General features: G+C 36.8%; 3 protein-coding genes across 3 annotated transcripts; 2 read left to right on the top strand and 1 right to left on the bottom strand.

The window, feature by feature from the left end:
* Positions 1-463: 463 nt before the first annotated feature.
* Positions 464-4730, top strand: LOC108993405 (probable 26S proteasome non-ATPase regulatory subunit 3). Its single transcript, XM_018968312.2, has 8 exons — positions 464-713; positions 904-1094; positions 1628-1765; positions 1844-1980; positions 2054-2108; positions 2179-2289; positions 2818-3057; positions 3997-4730. Exons 1-8 carry the CDS (start codon positions 635-637, stop codon positions 4507-4509), a joined length of 1464 nt encoding a protein of 487 aa, XP_018823857.1. The 5' UTR covers positions 464-634; the 3' UTR covers positions 4510-4730.
* Positions 4731-10996: 6266 nt separating this feature from the next.
* On the bottom strand, positions 10997-12816 carry LOC108993433 (trafficking protein particle complex subunit 2-like protein). Its single transcript, XM_018968355.2, has 5 exons — positions 12719-12816; positions 12535-12631; positions 12315-12393; positions 12121-12202; positions 10997-11446 (listed from the first exon to the last, which is right to left on the bottom strand). Exons 1-5 carry the CDS (start codon positions 12749-12751, stop codon positions 11306-11308), a joined length of 432 nt encoding a protein of 143 aa, XP_018823900.1. The 5' UTR covers positions 12752-12816; the 3' UTR covers positions 10997-11305.
* A 1011-nt stretch (positions 12817-13827) lies between these two features.
* On the top strand, positions 13828-21558 carry LOC108993378 (probable ubiquitin-conjugating enzyme E2 23). Its single transcript, XM_035684193.1, has 8 exons — positions 13828-14032; positions 15060-17123; positions 17768-17908; positions 18427-18897; positions 19370-19439; positions 19544-19683; positions 19836-20147; positions 20990-21558. The coding sequence occupies exons 2-8, from the start codon at positions 15060-15062 to the stop codon at positions 21239-21241; spliced, it is 3450 nt and encodes a 1149-aa protein (XP_035540086.1). The 5' UTR covers positions 13828-14032; the 3' UTR covers positions 21242-21558.
* Positions 21559-22952: the final 1394 nt, after the last annotated feature.

The following is a 22952-nucleotide window of genomic DNA, read 5'->3' as shown; positions in this document are numbered from 1 at the left end:
ACTATTTTCAAGTAAATGTCTATATTTTCTAAATAATTATTAATGCACGGCTTCAGTTTACTCAAAAAAAAAAAAAAAAACCATTAATGCACGACTCATGTGCTGAGGGGCCTCGCATGGTACTAGACCTTTTTTTTTTTTTTAGAATATGATTACTAATTAACATAATTTAATCAGAATATAATTACTAATTAATATATAATAGGTAGAATGGTCAAATATAATAAAATTAAATAAAATAATAATTAAAAAAATTAAATATTTTTTAAATTATTAATTACTCCTTATTATATAATGAATAAATAGATAATTCAATGTAAAAATTTGATATGAATAATCAAAATCAAATTCATTTTATTTTATTTTAATGATATATAAAAAAAAATTATTCCAATGTGAATATATAAATATAATAACAAGTAAAATCCATTTCATATTTATTAAAAATATCCTTTTTAACTTTGGCTAATACAGCTCGCCTTGTCGTTTTAACATTTTTCCTTTTCTTTCATCTAATTCCTTTCCTTCCCCATTTCTATCTCCCATCTCTTCTCGACTTGGAGTGTTGAACAAGTAGGCGAAACCCTATCTCCAGCCCAGTTCAAGGTCTATTTCCGTCAAACTTCCGTCGAACATGACCCAAGACGTAGAGATGAAGGAGCTCCCAGCTCCCTCTAATTCAGCTTCTTCCTCTCCTCCGTCAACTCTCCACCGTAAGATCATCCTTACATACCAGTAAAGTATATTATATGTATTTTGGGTCTAAATCTCCGTTCTTCTTGTTAAATTTCTAAATTGATTAGTTGGGGTTTGATTGCGTTTTTCATACTCGAAAATTGGTGTTGAAGTTTGAATGTTTGATTTGGATTGGGCGAAATCTGTATTTTATGGGTAATGCTTCAGATTTGAAGGAGATTGCGTCTCTCATTGAGACTGGTGCGTATGCCCGGGAGGTCCGACGAATTGTGCGTGTGGTCCGACTCACCATGGCCCTGAGGCGGAAGTTAAATGCGCAGGTTCTTTCTGCGTTCCTCGGTTTCGCTGTCGCCCCGGGATCTGAGTTGCACAGTCGGTTGTCCTCGTATCTTCCGAAGGTAACGTTGATGGCCTTGTGATTTTGGTTCTTCTTGTAGTTCCTGTTGTCGATAAAAGTTGCATGTTTGTGCATGGAATGATATGTAGTTTTGGAGTAATAATCCGAGCATAAAGGTACGGGCAGAGGGATGCACAGTGTGTAATCTAGGGAATTAGATCATATCTTAAGCTTTCCTGCCGTATAATAATGGCAGCTATACTTTGGTAAATAATTATGGGACATTATGGGGCAGAGTTTAGACCAGATACCCCAAAACCCTGGGATTTTGAGTTGAGGATTGCCTCCCTGTCCTGCCGAGAGGCCAAAGCCCAAGAAATACGTATTGTTAATTCGCCAGTCATAGTTTATATGTCAAATATTCTTCATGTTTTTAAACACTTCAATTATGGGAATTGGTTTATAATTCTAGCTAGGTGGTTCTCTTGTAAATGACCCGTGTACTTGGGCTATGCCTTACTTTTATTAATAGAATGAATGCTTTCCTATTTTTTTTTAAAAAAAAGCACTTCAACTATTGAGGATTGGTTACAGGACAATGTACATGACATGGATGTTGACACTGCAACATCCACAACTCAAACTCCTGGCAAACACTCATTACCAGAGCTGGAGATTTACTGCTATTTGCTCATCCTAATATTTCTGATTGATCAGAAGAGATACAATGAGGTAACATTAATAGATTGAGGTGTTAAAAAGAAATAACCCTGGACATATGGTGTAAAACATCACATTGTTGTCTCTCAGGCAAAAGCTTGTGCCTCAGCAAGCATTGCCCGACTGAAGAACCTGAATAGGAGAACTGTTGATGTCCTAGCATCCAGGCTCTACTTCTATTACTCTCTTTGCTATGAGCTCACTGGAGATCTTGCTGAAATTCGAGGGTGAGTTTTTCTATGTCATGAATACTTGATTCTTATCGATCAATGACTAACTTAGACACACTTGCATTAACAGTAACCTCCTTGCTCTGCACCGAATTGCAACCCTGCGCCATGATGAGTTGGGTCAGGTAATTTTCTGTTGAAGAGGCATGGGCGTTTATATTACTACTTTCTTATATGTGGAATGGCGCAATGCAGGAAACACTTCTTAACTTGTTGCTTCGCAACTACCTTCATTACAACTTATTTGATCAAGCAGAGAAGCTTAGGTCAAAGGCACCTCGATTTGAAGCCCATTCAAATCAGCAGGTAAATTTCAATTGTTTTTACCATGTAGCTATATGTCCATTGAGAAAAGATATTTGCAACCATGAATTGTGCAACTGCCGCCTAATCGCTTTGAAAAAAGTGAATAAAACATGGGATTCACATGAAAAAAATTAGTTTTTTAATAGTGGACCCCACTCGACAGCTAATATGAGCCATCCCCTCATTATCCCATCACTGTTTTTTCTTTTTTAATTATATCCCATGACTGGTGTTTACTAGGTACTTTTGTAACATATTGGCATAAAATTAATCTTGGTCCATAACTTATAGGGAATTGGAAAATATGTGAAAATTTTGGGATTTTTTGAAAAAATAAATATGAGAGATCCAGTTGCCATAGAACAAGGCACTATCCTTTTTTCCCCTTTTTGAGTGGGATTGGAGGATTGTTTTAGTTGCCAATCTCACTGATGCATTGATTACACCAGTCAACCAGAGGCTTATGTCTATTTCAAAGGTTTCCACTTATAAGCTGCACATTCTGACACTAACCATTCTATTGTCCAGTTCTGCCGCTACCTCTTTTACCTAGGAAAGATCAGGACAATTCAGTTGGAGTATACAGATGCAAAAGAATCCCTCCTACAAGCTGCTCGGAAAGCCCCTGTTGCAGCACTTGGTTTTCGAGTTCAATGCAACAAGTGGGCTATCATTGTTCGCTTACTGCTAGGGGAAATTCCAGAGAGGACTGTGTTCATGCAGAAAGGCATGGAGAAGGCTTTAAGACCATACTTCGAATTGACAAATGTAAGTCCAGGTTTTCCCGTACTTGAGTCATTCATTTCAGTTTTCCCATGTAGAATAGGGCTGATACTTTAAATACAGAGCTGGGTTTAAAGACACCAAAGTTGCAGTAATATATACAGCCTTTACATAATATATATATATATATATGTATGTATGTATGTACCACATGTACCTGAATCCAAGTTCAAGTCCAAAACAACTGATACTTTAAAGACATAGCCGAGTTTGGATCCAAATACAAATAGAAAATCGATTCTGGATCCAAATTTTTTGCTAATAGAAAGTACTAAAAAGGCTTAAGTTTCATGCATCAAAACTATTGTTTGTAACCATATAATATTTCATGATTAATGCAGAAAATCAGATTCGAATTAATTGATTAAGCATACTCTTATCTGAATTTGATCCGATTATAACTCCAACTTAAAACTATACTTCCTCAGGCTTTTTTACCTTCCCTTTGTTGATGTCCCAGAAAGGATATCTACTTTCCAAAATGGGTGTACAAAATAATGGGACTTTTCAAAATTACGTTAAAATGTTAGCTTTTGAAGATGGACAATTTGTATGGCACAGAGGGTGTATTTGAATTGCAATCATTAGAATATTTCTGATGATCCTGATTAAACCCACTGATAGAACAATAGAGATCATGGTCAGAGATCATTTGTCTTTCTTTTAGCTATGAAAGAGGACCTAAAAAAACAAACAAGAAAACAAGAGGGAGAGAGAGAGGAGGAGAAGAATTTGTGTGAGGATACCCTTGATTATGCTATCTTAATTGAGACAATAAACTTAAAATGCATAACACTTAATTGTATTAGGTCTGGTATAGTATGTTTTGGATCAAATCCTCGTTTAGGTTCTTCAGCTTTTGCTTAACATTGAGAAAGACTTTTTTTTTTCCCTCCCGGGTCAAGACGGTTTTATTTTTCTCAGGCTGTACGAATTGGTGATCTGGAGCTTTTCAGAAATGTTGCCGAGAAGTTCTCAAGTACCTTCAATTCAGACCGGACCCATAATTTGATTGTCAGGCTGCGGCACAATGTCATAAGGACTGGGCTACGCAACATCAGTATATCTTACTCCCGGATCTCTCTGGCCGATGTTGCTAAGAAGTTGAGATTGGATTCTGCAAACCCTATTGCTGATGCTGAGAGTATTGTATCAAAGGCAATCCGAGATGGGGCAATTGATGCCACTATTGATCATGCAAATGGATGGATGGTCTCCAAGGAGACAGGGGACATCTACTCTACAAATGAGCCTCAATTTGCATTTAACTCTAGGATTGCTTTCTGCCTCAATATGCATAACGAGGCAGTGCGTGCTCTTCGCTTTCCACCAAATTCTCATAAAGAGAAAGAAGGTGCAGAGAAGCGGAGGGAGAGGCAACAGCAAGAGCAAGAGCTTGCCAAGCATATTGCTGAGGAGGATGATGATGAGTTTTGATTACACAGTACTTTGATGCTTTGTGCAATGCTTTCCCTCAAGTTTTCCTTTGAAAATTCGCCGGCAGTCCGGCAGGATGCTTGCTTTCTTTAACTGTTTGTTTGACTATCATTGGCCTTTTCTTTCAATCTATATTATGTCATCGGCTTATTGTTTTAAATCTGACAGATTACACTTTACCATATTCAATTATATTCTGAAGCTCCATAATTTCTATTGAATATGATGTTAATGGCGGTGATAGAGTGGATATCTACATTGATTCCAGGCTGGGAATGGTGCTGTATGGTTCTGGTTTAAAGTTCTTTTCCAGGTTTGAGATCAATTTCTGAAAAACGACGGGCTTCTTAGGTGGCCATTGGCTTACGATAATTGGGGTCTGTGACAGCAGTGATTGGTATGGTGAGTTGGACTTCTTTGAGATGTGGCCTGGTTTGGATGTCGAAAGTCTCTCATCTCATCTCATCTCTTCTCAATATTCAAACACTATAAATATAAACATTTTTCAGTTTCAAATATTCAATTTCTTCATTTAATCATTATAATTTTTTCAAACTTTCACACAAAACACAAAATAATAATAATGATATGGTTAACCTATACTACTGGTTTACTACGCGTCTGACGTGTCTTCATTTTTTTTTTCTTTTCTTCTCTGTTGTTTCTCTATCAGACACCTCTGACTTGAACTTTGAATTTATGAGTAGCCTTTGCTCCCAGTCGTCCCGGATTGATCATGACAAACGCAAGCATGAATCAAAATTTTCAATGTCACGCCAAAACAACCAGAGCCTCTCTTTCGACCCTCTACTCTCTCTCTAATCCGCACCAAGTTCTCGTCTCTGATCCGCACCGTTTGTTGGCGACACAAGTGCTCCAACGCCATCCCCTCCATTGTCTTCGATCTCCTCTCCTCCTTTGCCGCCAACTCCTCTTTTATTATTGCTTTTTGATTATCCCGTATTATTAAATATAGAGTTATACAACTATATAATATAAAGACAGTTGTTGTTAGAGAGCTTATAAAAGAGGAGCTGACGACAGAGGAGGAGAGGAGATCAGAGGCAACGGAGGGGATGGCGTTGGAGCACTTGTGCTACCAGAGATGAGAACTTGGTGTGGATCAGAGAGAGAGAGAGAGAGAGAGAGCAGAGGGTTGAAAGAGGGGTTTGGGTTGTTTTGACGCGACATTGAAATTTTGCTTCACGCTTGCTTCTGATAGGATCAATCTGGGATGGCTGGGAGCAGAGGCTACTCAGAAATTCAAAGTTCAAGTTAGAGACATCAGACAAAGAAGCAGCAGAGAAGAAAAGAAAAAGTAAAGGCACATCAAATGCGTAGCAAACCAGCAATATAGGGTAGTTGTAACAATCCGATCCTAAGTTTAGGCTATTATATAAGTTTTATGTAAATCTTTTTCATATAGCTATAAATTTATTATTATTATTATTATTATAATTTTCTCTCCAAGCTTATGAGTCCTTTTCATAATAAAATTCCTCCCTATCGGATTTTTCTTCTATGAATTTCACAATCCACTCACATGCACATTCACGTCTATTTTTATCTAGGGTTTTCTTTTAGGTTTTCAATCATATATATATATATATATATATATATATATATATACACACACACACGTTACACTCACCAAAACTGCAAGCCACAAGTCCTTCATCGTGAGTCTTCCTCTCACGCATCAAACCTATGCATGCACGGCTTCATCCATTTCCTCCGCATGCATGTCACGGTGCCTATTTATACACTTTATGCATAGCCTTGCACACACTAGGGGTGGGCAGCAGGGCCCCGCCCCCCGCTACCCCACCCCCGATCGCCACGCCTCGCATGGAATACCCCGCGCGAGGGCGGGGGGCAGATTGAACCCAGTAGGGCTCTGCCCCCCGCCCCGCACTCCTCCCATTTTTAATGTAAAAATTTTTAATTTTTAATATTTATATAAGTAATTTATATAAATATATACAATTTGTTAAAAATTTGAATTTAACTTCAAGTTAATGGATTACCTTGGCCTCATAGACATTAAGTCCCACATTGCTTAACTATCACTATTGTATTGCATTGACCTCCTATATAATGGTTGGCCTAGGAGGCTAAGACAATCCAAAATATAACTCTAATGAGTTTGTATTTTTTTTAATGTATAAATTTTAATTTATACTTTAAATTATATTATAATTTGAGTCTAAAAATATTTTAGACTAAAATTTTTTTTTTTAGACAATGGGTTGAGCAGGGGGCGGGGTGGGGTGCGGTTTCTACCCCGCCCCCTCCTCCCGAAGGCCGGGTATGAAACCCCTCCACCTGCATGGTGCGGGGCGGGGAGGGAGTGCTCCCGCCCTGCACCATGCGGGTAGCACCCCTAGCACACACTGCCTTTCATATATCCTAGGGTTTTCAGAACAACAAGCTCACGCCGCTGCACCATGAGGCAATTGTGTACTCCCTGACACTGCATGGAAAGTGCACTGCGAAAGCTGCACGTCCAACCAATAACCCAATGTAGCCACGACCCCTGCACCTCTGTAAGCTTCCAAGTACCAGTTGCATCACCAGCAACCAAACCAAGAACCACCTTAAAGTAGCCCCGCCGCACCGCCAGTCATCCCCAACCTTTTGGAATACTCTGTTTTTCTATACAAAAAGCAGAGCATCTCGAACGTCCGAAACCACCATCACCCATGTTCCTCCACGGCGACTCCACCACTGCCCAGAACATGCCGACGCCACCACCACTTTCAGTCACGCTGGTGCTAGCTCATGGACCGCCACTGCCCGAGAAACCAGCTCAACCACGCTACGACCTCTTGCACCGTAGACGATCACCTTGACGCAGTCAGTCCAAGTGGTTTTGCCAGCCACCTTAAGGACGTTGGAGCACCTCTCGGGAATCATAGAAACTGCCAGTGAAGACTTCCCGTCACCCCAGGTACGCCGCGCGCCACCTCAGCCTCGACTGCCTCACGGTTCTCGTCTAGTTAGTTCTCTCTCTCTCTCTCTCTCTCTCTCTCTCTCTCTCTCTCTCTCTCTCTCTATCATGGCGTCGCACCACCCTTCTAGAGACCCAGTCACGTCACCGTGACCCCCTGCCAGCCACCCAGAATCGCCGCACGTCAGCCTCTCTCTCTCTCTCTCTCGGTGAGCCCCTCTGTCGCATGCCCCTCTCTCGAGCCTCTATTCTCTCTTCTAATGATACATGTTGTATTTTTAGGTTTTCAAGTGTTAATTGATAAAATTACAAGTATGCCCTTTTTAATCTAGTATTTGGAAGCAGTGTTTTAAGTATAATTATATTTTTAACCTTACGTTTAAATATATGTTAATTATGAATATTATTATGTCATTTTATTTAAGTTGAGTTTAATGTTTGAAGTTGAGTTTAATTTTATTAAATAAATATATTAGTCAAATGCTCATCTTATTAAGAAAGTGTTGAAAGAATTTGAAATATGTTTTAAAGTATATTATTGAGCCTAATATTTTATTAATATTCATTTGTCAATTTCGTAGAATTTAATAAAATTATTATGTTAAGAATATTTAAACAATATTAGTATTTATTAGGTTTCTCATAAGATTTAATAATTATGTTAAGAAATGAAACTTAGTTTAAGAATTTAAGTTTTATGAATTATTTTAAAATAGCTCGAGTATTCTACTAAATTATAAATTAATATTTTAAGTAATTTAAATACTATGATTTATTGATTATAGTGTTAAACAAAAGATTTGTTTGACTATCTTTTAGATTGTGAATTTAATTAAGTAATATATTAATACTTATTTATTCCCAAACAAATTTAGTGATAGTTATTATTGCATATAGGTGTCAAGTTACGAAGTGTTATTCAAGAAGAAGCACAGCGAGATAAGTAATTTGATCATAAATTATAATCATCACAGTTCAGCTTATATATAAGTATTATTCAAACCAGTTCATTGACAACCATTATTTATGAACCATTCATGTCATATGTAAACATGTCATCCAATATAGCATATGATTATGTCATTCCACATCATGTTCAAATTCAGAAATTATAATTATATATGTATTATGTCATGCATCTCATGTGTATAAAACATGTAAGCTATCTTAAGTTCAAGTGCAAGATAAGATCAGATCAGTTAATCAGATGGTCATTCAGATGCATGGTACCATGCAATTCAATTTCAGTGTGGATGTGCAAGCCACGAACTCAGTCGTGGTCCACCATAGTATGCCAGAATACTATCAGCGGCTCCCCTTGCTGCAGCTGGATGTGGGGCCGGTGCACAACCTCGCACACAAAGTTAAGTGTGTTGGCCAATCAAATCAGTCAGTTAAATCAGATAAATCAGTCATGCATAGCATAAGCATCAATATGAACAATCATGAATTTTAAGCTCTCGGTATGAAAACCTTATGTTTATTATGTTTACGTTGTGATGGGTTTCTTACTGAGTCTTCGACTCATTTTAGTTTGTTTTTATGTTTTTAACCACCCAGGTGAGGATGATGAATACTAACAGACAGGCCAGGATTAGATGAGCAGTTGTTTTAGTTTTAGACCTTATAGAATAAAATTTCTTTGATGATATAAATTTTTATTTAGATTATTCATTTAATATTTTTTGAAGACATTTTTATTAGACAATTTTTCTACAAATAAATCCTAATTTCAGTTATTAAATATGAGATCTCTTGTCGGGTTTATTTTATGAAAAACACGTGACACACCTAGTCTACGGGAAGTGGGTGTTACAATAGTAAACATATCATTATCCAAAAACAATTCAGTTTTTTCAAATTTCAAAAACAAAAATTATATTAAAAAATTATATTCTAACAATATTTTAACTTTATAATATTTTTATTCAACTTTTTCTCCCTCATATTCCAAAATCCCATAAAACATCTCAACTCAAACATTTTATTACTATTTATAAATTATTTTATTATTATTTACATATCATTTCATCTCCTCTATTCTCATCTCATCATTCAAATTAGAACTTGGACGCGTGAATGCCCAATGCACTAGGGTGTTTGTCCTGGGAGGCTGGGAGTGCGCTCAATCCATGTGAGGTGGGAAGACTGCGAAACAAACGGGTCGAAGTAAACAGCTTCCGATGTCCTAGTCAAATTTTAATTTATTTTGTTATTTTTTCCTTTTAAAAAAAAAAAAAAAAACCTATAAGATGTTTTCATTCTGTAATTCACAAACCTGTTCGGGAGAATAATGGCTCCATTTATCATAATAAACCCAAATTATAGCACCCTCGTACAAATTGGCATGCATTTTATCACCCCGAGGCATTTTACAAGGTCTACTAAGCATGAGGGGGTTAGTTTCGCGGGCAATACCAGGAACGTAGAACATGTTTCTGGCGTAATTGAACTTCTGGGGATTTATGACTGTATGTCCCTCCTGTTTAATTGTCCATGCCAAAGTTGCACCAAGCAGATAATATCATGAGATTCTCTTTCTGATCTTCGAAGCATCCCCTTGGACTTAAATATAATCATCGGAACTACGGCCAACTCACATGTTAAAGCTCATGAAGCCCCAGATTGAGATGGTAAGTGGACATTCACGGAAACTGCCACTAAAGACTTTGAACAGAAACTGCCCATGCTACTGCTTTTAGAAACTTGAAAGTTCATATTTCAGCTCTACTAATGACTTTGAAACAGACCCAATTCCAAATAAGAAAAGAAGAATGAATGAATTGCAAATCCTATATGAAAAAACAGTACCACCATCACCGGAACGTTTAAAACTGTATTTACCCCAGAACAATCTTCCCCATCCATTTTCTGCTCCTTCCACCCTGGTTTTCTCCATTAATTGCATTCGCTGCGGTTGAGGACAGCCCATTCAATTCCTCCAAACTAGCATAGATCTTCCTTGCCATCAATCCACCAACACACCACCCCTCTTCTCCCCTGCATTGTCGACTTGCTCCTCTCGAATTTGACAAAACCCCATCAACTTTAGATCAGTTCTTTGATGGCAGTGTCATCTCTTGCACTGATGGAAGGCTCATCACCGGCTTCTGGTTCTCTTTTCGCAATGCCACCGTGAAATCGGGCACCAACTGTGCAAGAAGGGAGGAGCTGTGGTCTCTGCCATTGTTGACAAACTTGAGGTTTGGCAAGGCATCGATTAACTGAATAGCTTTTGTAGTTTCTTAATGGGGTTCTCTTTTCTCATCTCAGTACCTTTTGTGCTTTGATATTCAATGAAGCTCACCGTTTCATGAAATTTATTCTCCCAACAATGCGTTCGCAATTTTTTTTCTCCCGCTCAAAACGAAGCCGAAAACACAATTTGTGCTAAACGCCACGTTTCATTAATCTACAGTAGTTGGCCACATTGGGTCGTGTGCGCAGTGCCTACGCAAATGGTGTCTGCATTCTTTTTCTTTCCACCAAGCATGATTAAGTAACTCAATTCCTATGTTTATTTTCCGTCAACGCAAATGAAATCAGATTAGAAAATTATTAACTACCTGTTTGACAAGATTGTAAGATTATTCTGTCAATACACATTGACAAGAAATAACAAGATCACCTGTTTGTATTTCCATTATGACTTGAACTGAAGTTCTATGGAAAGATAAATGTTTCAATCTCTAAATAATTTCCTGAGCTTCATATGGATGAACTTACCTGAGTCCAATTCCTCGGTGAAACAAAAGCAGTGCAACACAAAAGGGGGAAAAAGCATATTCAACAACTTTCACAAAGGAAGATTCATGAAGGTTTAGCTTCTACATGGGCGGCAACCATTCACCCTGCTGAACTCAACCCAAATGATTTGACAATGGTGCTGACCCTTTCTGCAAAAGTTCTGGAGGTTATCTTTTTACCTGGCACGTGAAATGGGTTTGAAACCGCATCTACATATGCAACATGGAACTTCCTGAAAAACTGTACAGCATATTCCACAGAAAAATGTAAAATCAGGAACAACTATAAGAGATGTCATTCATAGTATGCTGGAGATGAAGACTACAGTAATTGAAAGTTGCAACCGAAAATAGGAGTGGGCCTATTCAAATCTGCAATGATATTTTTCAAATCCTGCTGCAGCTGCACCAGCTCTTTCTGTATGCCACAAATGACCTAGGAGTAGGATGAATCCTATTCACAAAATACTTTAAGCAAGCAAAAAAAATGGCAACCATTCTATTATGGAATAAGTGGATTGTAAGGCAGGAAAACCAACGATTTCTAAATGGACATATCAAGCAACTTACATAAACATGTATTATACACGATTTTGTTTGCATATCACCGAGCAAATTAAAACAACATAAAAGAATTGTCCAACCACCAACAATTTTGGGAGTGGATCACAAGGAGAAGACAACATACAATTGATAAAAACATCACAGAAATTCCAGTTCTTCCTATTTTTGTCAGTAAGCTATGACAAAACTAACCAAAAATTCATTTCCTTCCTTTCGTAATATGATGCCATTTAATTTCTCGTCACGGACATCGTACATTCTCTTAAAAGCAAAAGTCAAAGTCTCGTCACTTTGATTTTCCGGGAAAATATTTTCATGAAAAAAATAAATCCAATTGATAACCAAACTCACATTTCGAACATCCGCGTCTCTGACATCTAGATCCGTTGTCACCACAATAAACTTCACCTTCGTATTGGTCAGATACCCGTACCTACCACAACATCATCTATAAAATCATCCACAAGCACACCATGATATTGTCGCAAGAAAAAACACTTTCCTTAAAAAAAATATGAATCCATTGCATCGGTAATTACACTTACACTTTGTAATTTTCGGTCGGATAAAGCAGACCCAGAAATGTCTCATTTAGTGTCGATCCAGATTTTTTGGGATTGTTCACTGAAACATAAAATGATTCAAATTTAATCAATTTTCGAAAAACACAACACGCTTGACCGAAGAAATTGAAATCCTAAAACCTATAAGCTGTACCGTACGAATCATGGACTTGGATCCGAAATCCTTAACAATAGTGATTACCTCGCTCGTCAATGACGTCTAGGGAGCAGTGTACGATGTGGTGGAGCTTGAGGGCATCGTCGGCCTCCGTGAAGCTCTGTATGTAGAGTGGGTTGTTCTGTGAAGAAAATTAGAAGTAAATATTAAAAAGAAAACAGGAAGAGAGAGAGAGAGAGAGATTATGATTTGTCTCGGGTGTACGCACCTGGTGGCCGACGACGGCGACACAGACGATCATCTTCAGTGTCTTACGTACAGAGCGGATGCGTTTTCCATCTGGACTGGGGAAATGCAGTTGTACTTGTCTCGCTCTATGCGCTATACCTTTTCGGTCCTTTTCTTTTCGAGTTGGGCATGGAGGCCCATAGAAATCCATGGGCCGTTCTTACCATCATAAAGACTCAAAAGAGCCCGGCCCGACCATAATAAAATATAATTTTAATCAAATTAGTTGGTAGTCAGACCGGACGTCTTACGGGAGATCACAGCCTCCTCGCGTAGATCGCACGTTGATATCAATCCCATTCTTCTAGTAGATTTCATTGGAAATCACGTTGTGATTAAAAATTGAGATGAGATAAGAGCATAAAATTATCTGTAAAATTAAATGAGATCTTATTTTTAAGGTATGATTAAAGAAATTAATATTGACTTGATAAGATAAGATCTCATTTGTACTTGTATTTTTCCGTCAGACTCTCATTCATAGATCTGCACATTTGGAATAGATAGTAATGCCAAGAACATTCAGATCTATGAATGAGTCAGAAAAATAATGTAATTCTAAAAAAATATCCAATCATTTTAAATGAGAAATGTTTAGTTCTTACGTAATAAAATTCACAAATTTACTTAAGTTATTATAATGTATTAAATTATAAAATTATTTTTATTATAAAATAAATCTAATGTACACGTCTATTCTCAACAATTTTTTTTAAAAAAATATTAAATATAATTATAAAATGCATAAGCAATTAAATTAATATTACAAAATGTCTTTTATCAATTGAATAGAATCGAATTTAAATCATTCCTTGCGGAGAAGGGCAACCGTTTGGCTTGTCCCAGTAAAACTCCAGCACTGGGGGTCTCTCACGGACCAAGAAAGCATATCCCTTTTCATTTTTCGCTGAAACTGAATACGTTGTTATTTTAAAGCAAAGCATGAACCAATTTTAGCTTCTAACTCTTCATGAAATCAAATCATAAATAAGTTAAGTTAATATATAACCCAAACCAAAGGGCAGTCTTCGTCATTTCGAACCCCACCCTACCCTATATAAACACAGACAATTCGACAATCTTGTAATTACCATTATACCCCTACATCCTCACATCCTCTTCCAGAGTCCAGCTCCCTCTCTCCTCAACACCCCCCCCCCCCCCTCTCTCTCCGCATTATATTCTCCAACAGGAGCTCCTTGTTCGAAAACGACAACACTTCTTCTTCTTCGTCTTTCTTCTTCTTCGTCTTCTTCTTCAATCTCTCAGGGTTCAAAATCTTCGATTCGAATAGGTAATTTCTCAGAAGATCTTAAATCCAGCTGCTACCTCTCGCCTATCTCTCAAAATAAATGGCGGACTTTTTATTTTCCTTCTAAACATTTAAATTTTGCGGCGTTATGCATGTCGGTTAAACCAATTTCTGATCCAATTAGGTGCTTATTTTTACATGGATTTGAGCTGGTATGCGTAGCTTTTAGGTTAGATGATCTGCTGGCTTGGTAGATTTTGAGCTACCCTAGGGTTCTTCTAGCTTCGTTCATTAAAATAATATGAAATTTCTTTACCGTTTCTATGATGATTTTATTGTGTCGTATCTGTTTCGACTATTTGGTCCATGATCAATCGGATTAGGACATTTAAGAACTTTTTTCATGCGTAACATATGCATGGAATTAATATTGGTGTAGTTGCGTGAATGAGTATTATGAATTTGTTAGATTGTAAATTTATCATATGGTGGACGAATACCTATGTGTTTTGAGCTTTAGTGGATTTGACATTTAGCTCTGGGATTGTTATTAATTTGAATGTGGAGATAAGTTGGAGATAATTTGATTTAAGGTAACTGGGGAGAAGTAATGCATAGGTATACAAACGGTTTTATAAAAATATTCTGGGGTCTCCCTCTGATTTGAGAATCGACAGAATGTATTTTCTTATATATTTAAGATTGCCCGTTAAGAAATCAGTAAAAACTCTAATTTGTGGTTACAATCTGGAGGTAAATGGAAGTTGATTAATATTCAGATTTCCCAAATGGGATAATCAACTTTTCTATCAAATGACTCTTAATTAGCTGGGTGTTTCATTTTCTTAGGGAATAGACTGAAAGAATTGCAAGACCGGAAAAGTTGTGGTCTCTTCATTTGCTTTAGATTTATTGCTGAAAACGCTCTCTTTCTGAAACTCTATTAAGAGTGGAGAAAGTCATATATATTATATTGTATGTGGCTGAATTTTTTGTTACATGATGATTTTGGATTGAACAATAAAAATATGGACTGATAATGTTACCTTATTCTTATGATTGTTTTCAGATGGAAAATCAAGAATATGACTCTGTCAGTAGGGTTAATGAGCCTACCACAAGTTCCCATGATAATAATTCTCCGAAACAAGATTATTCTACCACAAGCGGGCTTGTTTGTGATCCAAGTGTAGATAGTGAAAGTAAGGAAGTTAGCAAACCTATGGACACTGCCAGTAACACCCACAATATTCCATATATCTATAGGCAAGATGTTGTGAAGAGAAATAGCAGTGGCATGACGGGGATAGTGACTGAAGTTGCAGGTGAAACAGATTCAGATAGCAGCATTACTGATGATGAGGAGGATGATGATGGTGATGATGATGATGATGATGAAGACAATGGTGGCGAGAATGAGGAGGATGGTGATGGAAATAGCAATGCAAATGTCAATAGTGATTGGAAAAGAGGTGGTGGTAAGAGTGATCCTCTACCAGTAGACCAGGTGCGAGTACTTTGGATGGATGAAACAGAGTCAACCGTAAATCTTAATGATGTAGCAGTTGTTGACCGTGGATTCTTACATGGGGATTTTGTTGCCGCTGCTTCAGACCCAACTGGGCAAGTGGGTGTTGTCGTGGACGTGAATATCTCCGTCGACTTATTAGCTCCAGATGGGTCTGTTATGAAAGATGTCCCATCCAAAGATTTGAAACGCGTAAGGGATTTCACTGTGGGTGACTATGTTGTCCTTGGTCCATGGCTTGGTAGAATTGATGATGTTTTAGATAATGTGACTGTTTTGTTTGATGATGGTTCTGTGTGTAAGGTTCCAAAAGCTGAGCCACTGCGTCTAAAACCGATTTCCAAGAATATCCTCGAAGATGGGCATTTTCCTTATTATCCAGGCCAGCGTGTAAAGGCTAGTTCTTCATCAGTTTTCAAGAATTCTAGGTGGCTATCTGGCTTATGGAAAGCTAATCGATTGGAAGGTACTGTTACAAAGGTTACAGTAGGATCGGTTTTTATTTATTGGATAGCATCTGCCGGATATGGACCAGATTCTTCAACAGCCCCTGCTGAAGAACAGAGTCCAAAAAACTTAAAACTGTTGTCTTGTTTTTCCCATGCAAATTGGCAACTGGGTGACTGGTGTCTTCTCCCCTCATTGGCACTTCCATCCTCCATTCCCTTAGACAGTGGTTTATCAAAATTAGAACTGCATCATTCCATCAATGGTGAATTAGACTCTACTCAACTGGGAAGTGGATGTGATTCAGAAGAGGTTTCATTGGAGGAATCAAATGAAAATAGTGAATCCATGGATCTTGATCCTGTTCCTGCAGTGGATGAAAATGATAGAAACTTTCCCATCAATGAGACCGAGTCTAGCTCTTGCGGTAGTTCATTGTCAGTTTCTAAGGAGCCTGTCCATGAGTCTTGGCCTCTTCATCGCAAGAAGATCCGTAAAGTTGTTGTTAGGAGGGACAGGAAAACTCGAAAGAAAGAGGAAAGTTTTGAAAGAGCCCTTTTGATTGTCAATACAGTGACAAAGGTTGATGTGGCATGGCAGGATGGAAAGACAGGACACTGGTTGGACTCAACAAGTTTAATTCCGATTGATAGTCCTGGTGATCACGAGTTTGTTGCTGAGCAGTATGTGGTGGAGAAAGCCTCTGATGATGGTGACGATGTTGGTGAAATCAGGCGTGTTGGAATTGTGAAAAGTGTGAATGCCAAGGAACGAACAGCTTGTGTGAGGTGGTTAAAGCCAGTTACCCGTGCAGAAGATCCTCGGGAGTTTGACAAGGAGGAAATCGTAAGCGTCTATGAGTTGGAGGGACATCCAGATTATGATTACTGCTATGGGGATGTAGTTGTTCGATTATCTCCAGTTTCTGTTTCTGCTGAAACAGCTACTGGCATAGACTCCATTGATCAAGCAAAGCAGCAAAATGGGCTGGATGAGGTTAAACAGGATATGAAAAGGCACTCAGGATGTAAGAAAGTAGATGATGCATCTGAATATAAAGCTTGTAGTGGCTTCTCAGATCTCTCTTGGGTTGGGAATATAACTGGTCTTAGTAATGGTGATATTGAAGTTACATGGGCTGATGGGATGGTTTCAACGGTATATTACTTGTGACATAATATTATGTTCTTTTTTAATAATGTTCTCTTTCTCTTTATGAACGAGAAAAATGTACATTGTAATTTTTTCAGTCTTTATCTAAAACTGTGCTTAATCAGCAACTTTGAGTTTGTAAATTTATAACATAAGTACTGCACATATAGACATCCCCTTGGCAAAGACAGAAAAGGATAAAGGCTGTTTTATTCCTGATTTGAATGGTATTATTTTCATCAATTAGATGTTAAGTATCTGGTAGCTACGTAAAATGGCTAAATTTGAACAAATAGGGCATTAAGGGTATCGCATAAACCTCCATAGTGTATCCAAAATAAGTGTAGAAATCTTGTGGGAGATCTATGATGTTTCCTGAAATGGTTTGTTTTGAGCTTACTAGATGGAAGTGGGAATGAAATTTGAAATCTCATGATTGTTTGGCAATGGGTTAAGATTGTTCCAATATGGTAACTTTTTCTTTTCTCTTTATTTGGTCAGCCTAAACTCGCAGCTTAAAGGGAGAATCATTTCATAGTCTATTGCACTAATATGTTCCACCACACAATTATTTTGATTTTTTTTCCATTCTTGTGTAAGAGTTCTCATGGTGTTTCATTTGCTTATTTCAATCTTTTGTATGTTGTTAGGTTGGACCTCAAGCAATATATGTTGTTGGTCGAGATGATGATGATGAGTCAATTGCTGCTGGGAGTGAAATCAGTGATGATGCTGCTAGTTGGGAAACTGTTAATGACAATGAGATGGATGCCCTTGAGAATGCTCAGGAGGTGTGTTTCTGTTTAGAGCGTTATCATGTGTGTCATTCAAATATGTTTACTGTCTGTTAAAGAATGCTGACCAAAAAAACTAGTGTGTGTGGTGCGCATTCTGGGATGGGAGTTGTAATTCAACTTGTCACAGGATTCATTTTGATAAGGTGAATCCTGTGACAAGCTATTCATAAAAATGGGGTTTGGAAAAATTATACTATGGCCACTCATATCTGAACTTTTCTAATTCCACTTTGTGATTTTCAAGATCTTAATGTATGGACATTCATTTTACAATAATTCCAAGTGTAATAGATTGGATGGTCAAGTGCATGTTGGGAAACAAATGCTCTGTCCTTATATTGGAGAGCCGAACCTTTATGGTTCTCCTCTACATGATTGCCAAAATGTACATATTGCATATTCTATTTTTCTTCCTTGCATGTAATTTGCTAGTACTAGAACTAAGATTTGCTCAATAGTGCATATCATTTTTTCTGCTGGTCGAGTGAATGATTGTAGTCAATGATGTTCAGGAAGATGGGCTGCATGATGCCCACTACACAAATTCTGAACCAGAAGAAAGTGGAGAGAATTCTGGCAAAAATACAGCACTGTCAGTTCCCTTAGCTGCACTTCGGTTTGTTACAAGACTGGCCACTGGGATATTCTCACGGGGACAAAAGAATTTAGATCCAAGCTGTTTGGATTCCAAAGTTGAAAGTGAGCTTGAATCCCAGCGGATCATACAGATTTCTGGGGGAAAAGATTCTAGTGATGAGTCTAGTTCTCAGATATCAAACGTCATTGACAGTTTTGGTACAGATTTTAAAGAAGAGGTCGCCTCTGAGGCCCAAAAACTGTTTGAAACGGCAGAGGCGTCAGGTAACTTGAGGACTGAAGAATCAAATGCACCAGCATGTTCTGTGGATGACACTTGCGGTTTCAAACACTTCGATATAGCTAAAGATCCCATGGACCATTATTTTCTTGGTGCATATGGACAGGTGAATGCCTTCTTCATTTTTGGTATCATCTTTGATGCCACAAATACTTTACAATGTTGTTTTGCTTCATTCTACCAGAATTGCAATTAAACTTCCTTATATAGTTAGATCTTACAGGCTTTCTCTTCAAATGTACATGGATTGAAATATTTGGTGAGTTACACGGGTCCCTCAACCCCTCAGTGGCTTTAAACACATTTCCCTGACCATCATATCTTATAGGGGAGGAAGTGCTATTTGAGCTTTAGCTTATTGGTGAGAAGAATAAAAGGGAAAACTATGTGGATATATTGAGTGCAGTAACTAGGAAGGGCTTTGGAGGGATGCGGCTTTTGAAACTAGAAAAAGAATGTATAGTTGTCTTGTCAAAACCCGGGGGATGCTTATTTAATATGTTCAGTTATCACTCTCATTCTTACAAGGATCACTTTTGTGTTTTTTGAACCCCTTTTCTAATGAATGTCTCTTGCAGAATAACAATGGAAGGAAGTGGTATAAGAAGGTTCAACAAGATTGGAGCATCCTTCAGAATAATCTGCCTGGTAAGCAATACTTAGGACATCAAATTTATAGTATTTTACAAGGCTTTGATAATTTTGTCCTATTTTAGCAACTCTTGGTTTTAACGAACAGAAGTGTTTAACAGATACAATCTATGTACGAGTTTATGAAGATCGAATGGATCTCTTAAGGGCTGTTATAGTTGGGGCATATGGGACACCTTACCAAGATGGCCTCTTTTTCTTTGATTTTCACCTTCCACCAGAGTACCCTGATGTTCCTCCGGTAAGATATACTGATGTTAATCTCTAGTTCTATCCTTGGTCTATAAGCTGTGCTTACTATATTTTCTCACTGATCCCAAAAACATTTTTGTTCAGTTTGATGCAGAAAAGGGTGTCTTTATCTGTTATCTGACTTATGTTTGTGATGTGCAGTCAGCATACTATCATTCGGGTGGCTGGCGGATAAATCCAAATTTATATGAGGAAGGGAAGGTGTGCCTTAGCCTTTTAAATACTTGGACTGGAAAAGGAAATGAAGTCTGGGATTCAAAGTCTTCTAGCATCCTACAAGTGCTTGTTTCACTCCAGGGATTGGTGCTAAATTCTAAGCCGTATTTTAATGAAGCTGGCTATGATAGGCAGATTGGGACGCCTGAGGGAGAGAAGAATTCATTATCATACAATGAGAATACTTTCTTGCTAAATTGCAAGACAATTATGTATCTTATGCGGAAGCCCCCAAAGGTATAATGTGTCCTATTCCAGTATTCAATATTAGCTTTTCTTGGTTCGAAGCCCTTTGCTTTTTTTTATAATTTATAATGAATAACCCCTTTCCTGTTTATTATCATACACATATCCAATTTGCCCAAAATTTTGTCAACAAAGTTTCATTCCCACCTTATTGTCACCTGTACTTTAGTTTGAAAAATCAAGGGAACCTTGTGCTGATAATATTCATAGTACTTTGTGGTGATCTCCAGGAGGGGCGCCACCTAGGTTTCTTTTTCTTTTTCCTCTTTTTTTTTTTTTTCCTTTTTTTGTCCTTTTTGTTCGCTTGCTAAGCAAGGTGGCTGATATATATCTTAAGCCATCCTTCCACTTTTGTTAAGCAAGTCCCACTCTTGCCCACTTCCATGGACATCAATCTCGTTTGCAGATGTGCATTAGGCATGGTTTCCTGTGCACACACACACTTAATTGTACAAGTGTTGTTGACGAAGGCGTGGTAGTGTGCTTGGAAAGCTCTCTGAATTGGGCTAGAACCGTTGCTTAGTCTGGTCAAACCTGCAATAATATTATTATCATTCAGCTGTATGTTCATGTAGTCAGCCGCAGGGGAATTTTTTATTCTTTAACTACAAAATATAGCGGCATTATGTTTTTGGATGAATATTAGACATCTGATTTAGTTTGTTTTTTAATTGTGTTGAGGCTTTGTGCCATATAATAACACATCCTGGTAAGTCCTTCAAAGTTTTTTTATTTATTTATTTTGGGGAATCTAATATATAATCAAGGTATAGTTGGATTTATATATCTTTTTGACTAATTGAAGTATTTTACCATCTTAATGGCTTCTCTAGGACTTCGAAGAGCTTGTTAAAGACCATTTCAGGAAGCGTGGTTATTACATCCTTAAGGCCTGTGATGCATATATGAAAGGTGGTTTAATAGGCTCTCTAACTGAGGACGCCTCTGTGAGTGATAAGAGCAATGCCAATTCAACTTCAGTTGGTTTCAAGCTGATGCTAGCAAAGATATTGCCAAGGCTTTTCGTGGCACTCAGTGAAGTTGGAGCTGATTGTCTTGAATTTAAGCATCTGCAACAGTCTTAGCGTATTTGGGGACATCTTGGTCAAGCCACCAACTTCAGTCTCCAACTAGGTCAGTCTTTGATTCATTATCATTAATTACTTCAGATTTCCAGCTACCCATAAATGTAAAAAGGCTTTCCTTCCTGCATTGTGAACGTTTGATTTATGTGACCTGTGATAGAAACGTTCCCTCCCGTGTCTCGTTTGGAAGGCTAGTCTGCAAAATTGCTGGATCTCCTATTTTTTTCATAAATGAAACTTTTCATCAGCTCACACACAGCATATTGGAAATGATTGCGTTTGTTTTGTATTTGGTTTCAAACTAATTTCTTTTTTTATTTTTTGGTGCGCCCTTTATTGGGATTATTCTCTGGGATTGGAAAGGCAGTCGGATTTTTGCATTTTTATTTTTGCTCCCCATGATGATAGATTAATTAAATTTAACTGAAGATTAGCACAAAATATCAGAAAATTAAAAAAGAAGACTTTAAAACTTAAAAAAAAAATGTTTTTATAGCACTTTTTAAAAAAAAAAATTTGATATCATCCTTAAATTGCCTAGATTTTTTTTTAAAAATAATTTAAACACTTTTTAAAATATTTTTATAAAAAAAATAAATTAAAGAACAAAATAAATAAAAATACAAAATAGATAATATTGTTGTTACATAACAATGCCAAAACATAAATTTACAAAGAATAAAATAAATAATAATACATCACAATTAATTAAACCAATACATAACAATGTAAAATAAATAACATTCTTGAATATTTTCTGTATAAGTACAGATCAAACAGCTTGTATTATCAAATTTGCAACAAAAATAATGTTTTTTTAATTTTTGGAGGGGGGGAACCGGATAGCAAAACCAGGTTAAAATCCGGATTCGGGCAGATACAAAAAATTGGAAAAAAATGGGGTCCGATTCTACACAACGCAAGTTATAGATGTTATTTTAAAAAAATATATATAAAAATTTTATATAAAAAAAAATTTTAATTTTTTAATAATAGATTTTACTCTTTTTTAAAAATAATACGTGATATTTACATAACCTATTATTATATCTAGCATTACTCTTAGATATTTTATATGAGTAAATCAAGAGCTACACTTTGGTTGAGTTCAACAATCCACAATCGAGATTAATGTGTAGAAAATAAAATAAAAATCTTTTTAGAGTATTTCCCTTCTAATTTATTTGTCTGAGACCGTTGGATGACGCTCTTCAGAACTTACCACCACAGATCGTACCAACAAAGAGTTAGAGGACTAATCTAACAAAAGACGGGCAAAGATAATATTTGCTAGACTTCCTTAACGATAAAACATGATATGAGTTTATTACAACTGTCAACAGCATATCATGATCAATAGATTTTATCAATCTCACCTCAATCCATCTCAATTTATTATTATAATTTTTTTAAATTTTAATATAAAATATAATAAATAATTCAATTTTTTTAAATTTTAAAATAATAATAATATTAAAAAATAATATTTTAATAATATTTTATTATTTAATCTCAACTCAGTTTAAGCTTCGTTTAGTTGATGAATTCCTCTCAACTCATTTCAACTCAACATTACAATTTTTTTAAATTTCAATACAAAATATAATAAACAATTTAATTTTTTTAAATTTTAAAATAATAATAATATTAAAAAATAATATTCTAATAATATTTTATCATCTTAACTCAACTCAACTCAACTCACTTTAAC

Source organism: Juglans regia, chromosome 13, assembly GCF_001411555.2.
Source record: "Juglans regia cultivar Chandler chromosome 13, Walnut 2.0, whole genome shotgun sequence".
Lineage (NCBI taxonomy): Eukaryota > Viridiplantae > Streptophyta > Magnoliopsida > Fagales > Juglandaceae > Juglans > Juglans regia.
This window is presented reverse-complemented; position numbering and strand designations above follow the sequence as displayed.

Coding starts and splice junctions, on each gene's coding strand:
- LOC108993378 (XM_035684193.1), top strand. CDS start 15,060: ATGGAAAATCAAGAATATGACTCTGTCAGTAGGGTTAATGAGCCTACC. Junction 17,124..17,767: donor CTGATGGGATGGTTTCAACG/GTATATTACTTG, acceptor GTATGTTGTTAG/GTTGGACCTCAAGCAATATA. Junction 19,684..19,835: donor AGTACCCTGATGTTCCTCCG/GTAAGATATACT, acceptor TGTGATGTGCAG/TCAGCATACTATCATTCGGG.
- LOC108993405 (XM_018968312.2), top strand. CDS start 635: ATGACCCAAGACGTAGAGATGAAGGAGCTCCCAGCTCCCTCTAATTCA. Junction 1,766..1,843: donor ATCAGAAGAGATACAATGAG/GTAACATTAATA, acceptor GTTGTCTCTCAG/GCAAAAGCTTGTGCCTCAGC. Junction 2,290..2,817: donor AAGCCCATTCAAATCAGCAG/GTAAATTTCAAT, acceptor TCTATTGTCCAG/TTCTGCCGCTACCTCTTTTA.
- LOC108993433 (XM_018968355.2), bottom strand. CDS start 12,751: ATGATCGTCTGTGTCGCCGTCGTCGGCCACCAG. Junction 12,394..12,534: donor AGACGTCATTGACGAGCGAG/GTAATCACTATT, acceptor TTTATGTTTCAG/TGAACAATCCCAAAAAATCT. Junction 12,203..12,314: donor CCGACCGAAAATTACAAAGT/GTAAGTGTAATT, acceptor ATGTTGTGGTAG/GTACGGGTATCTGACCAATA.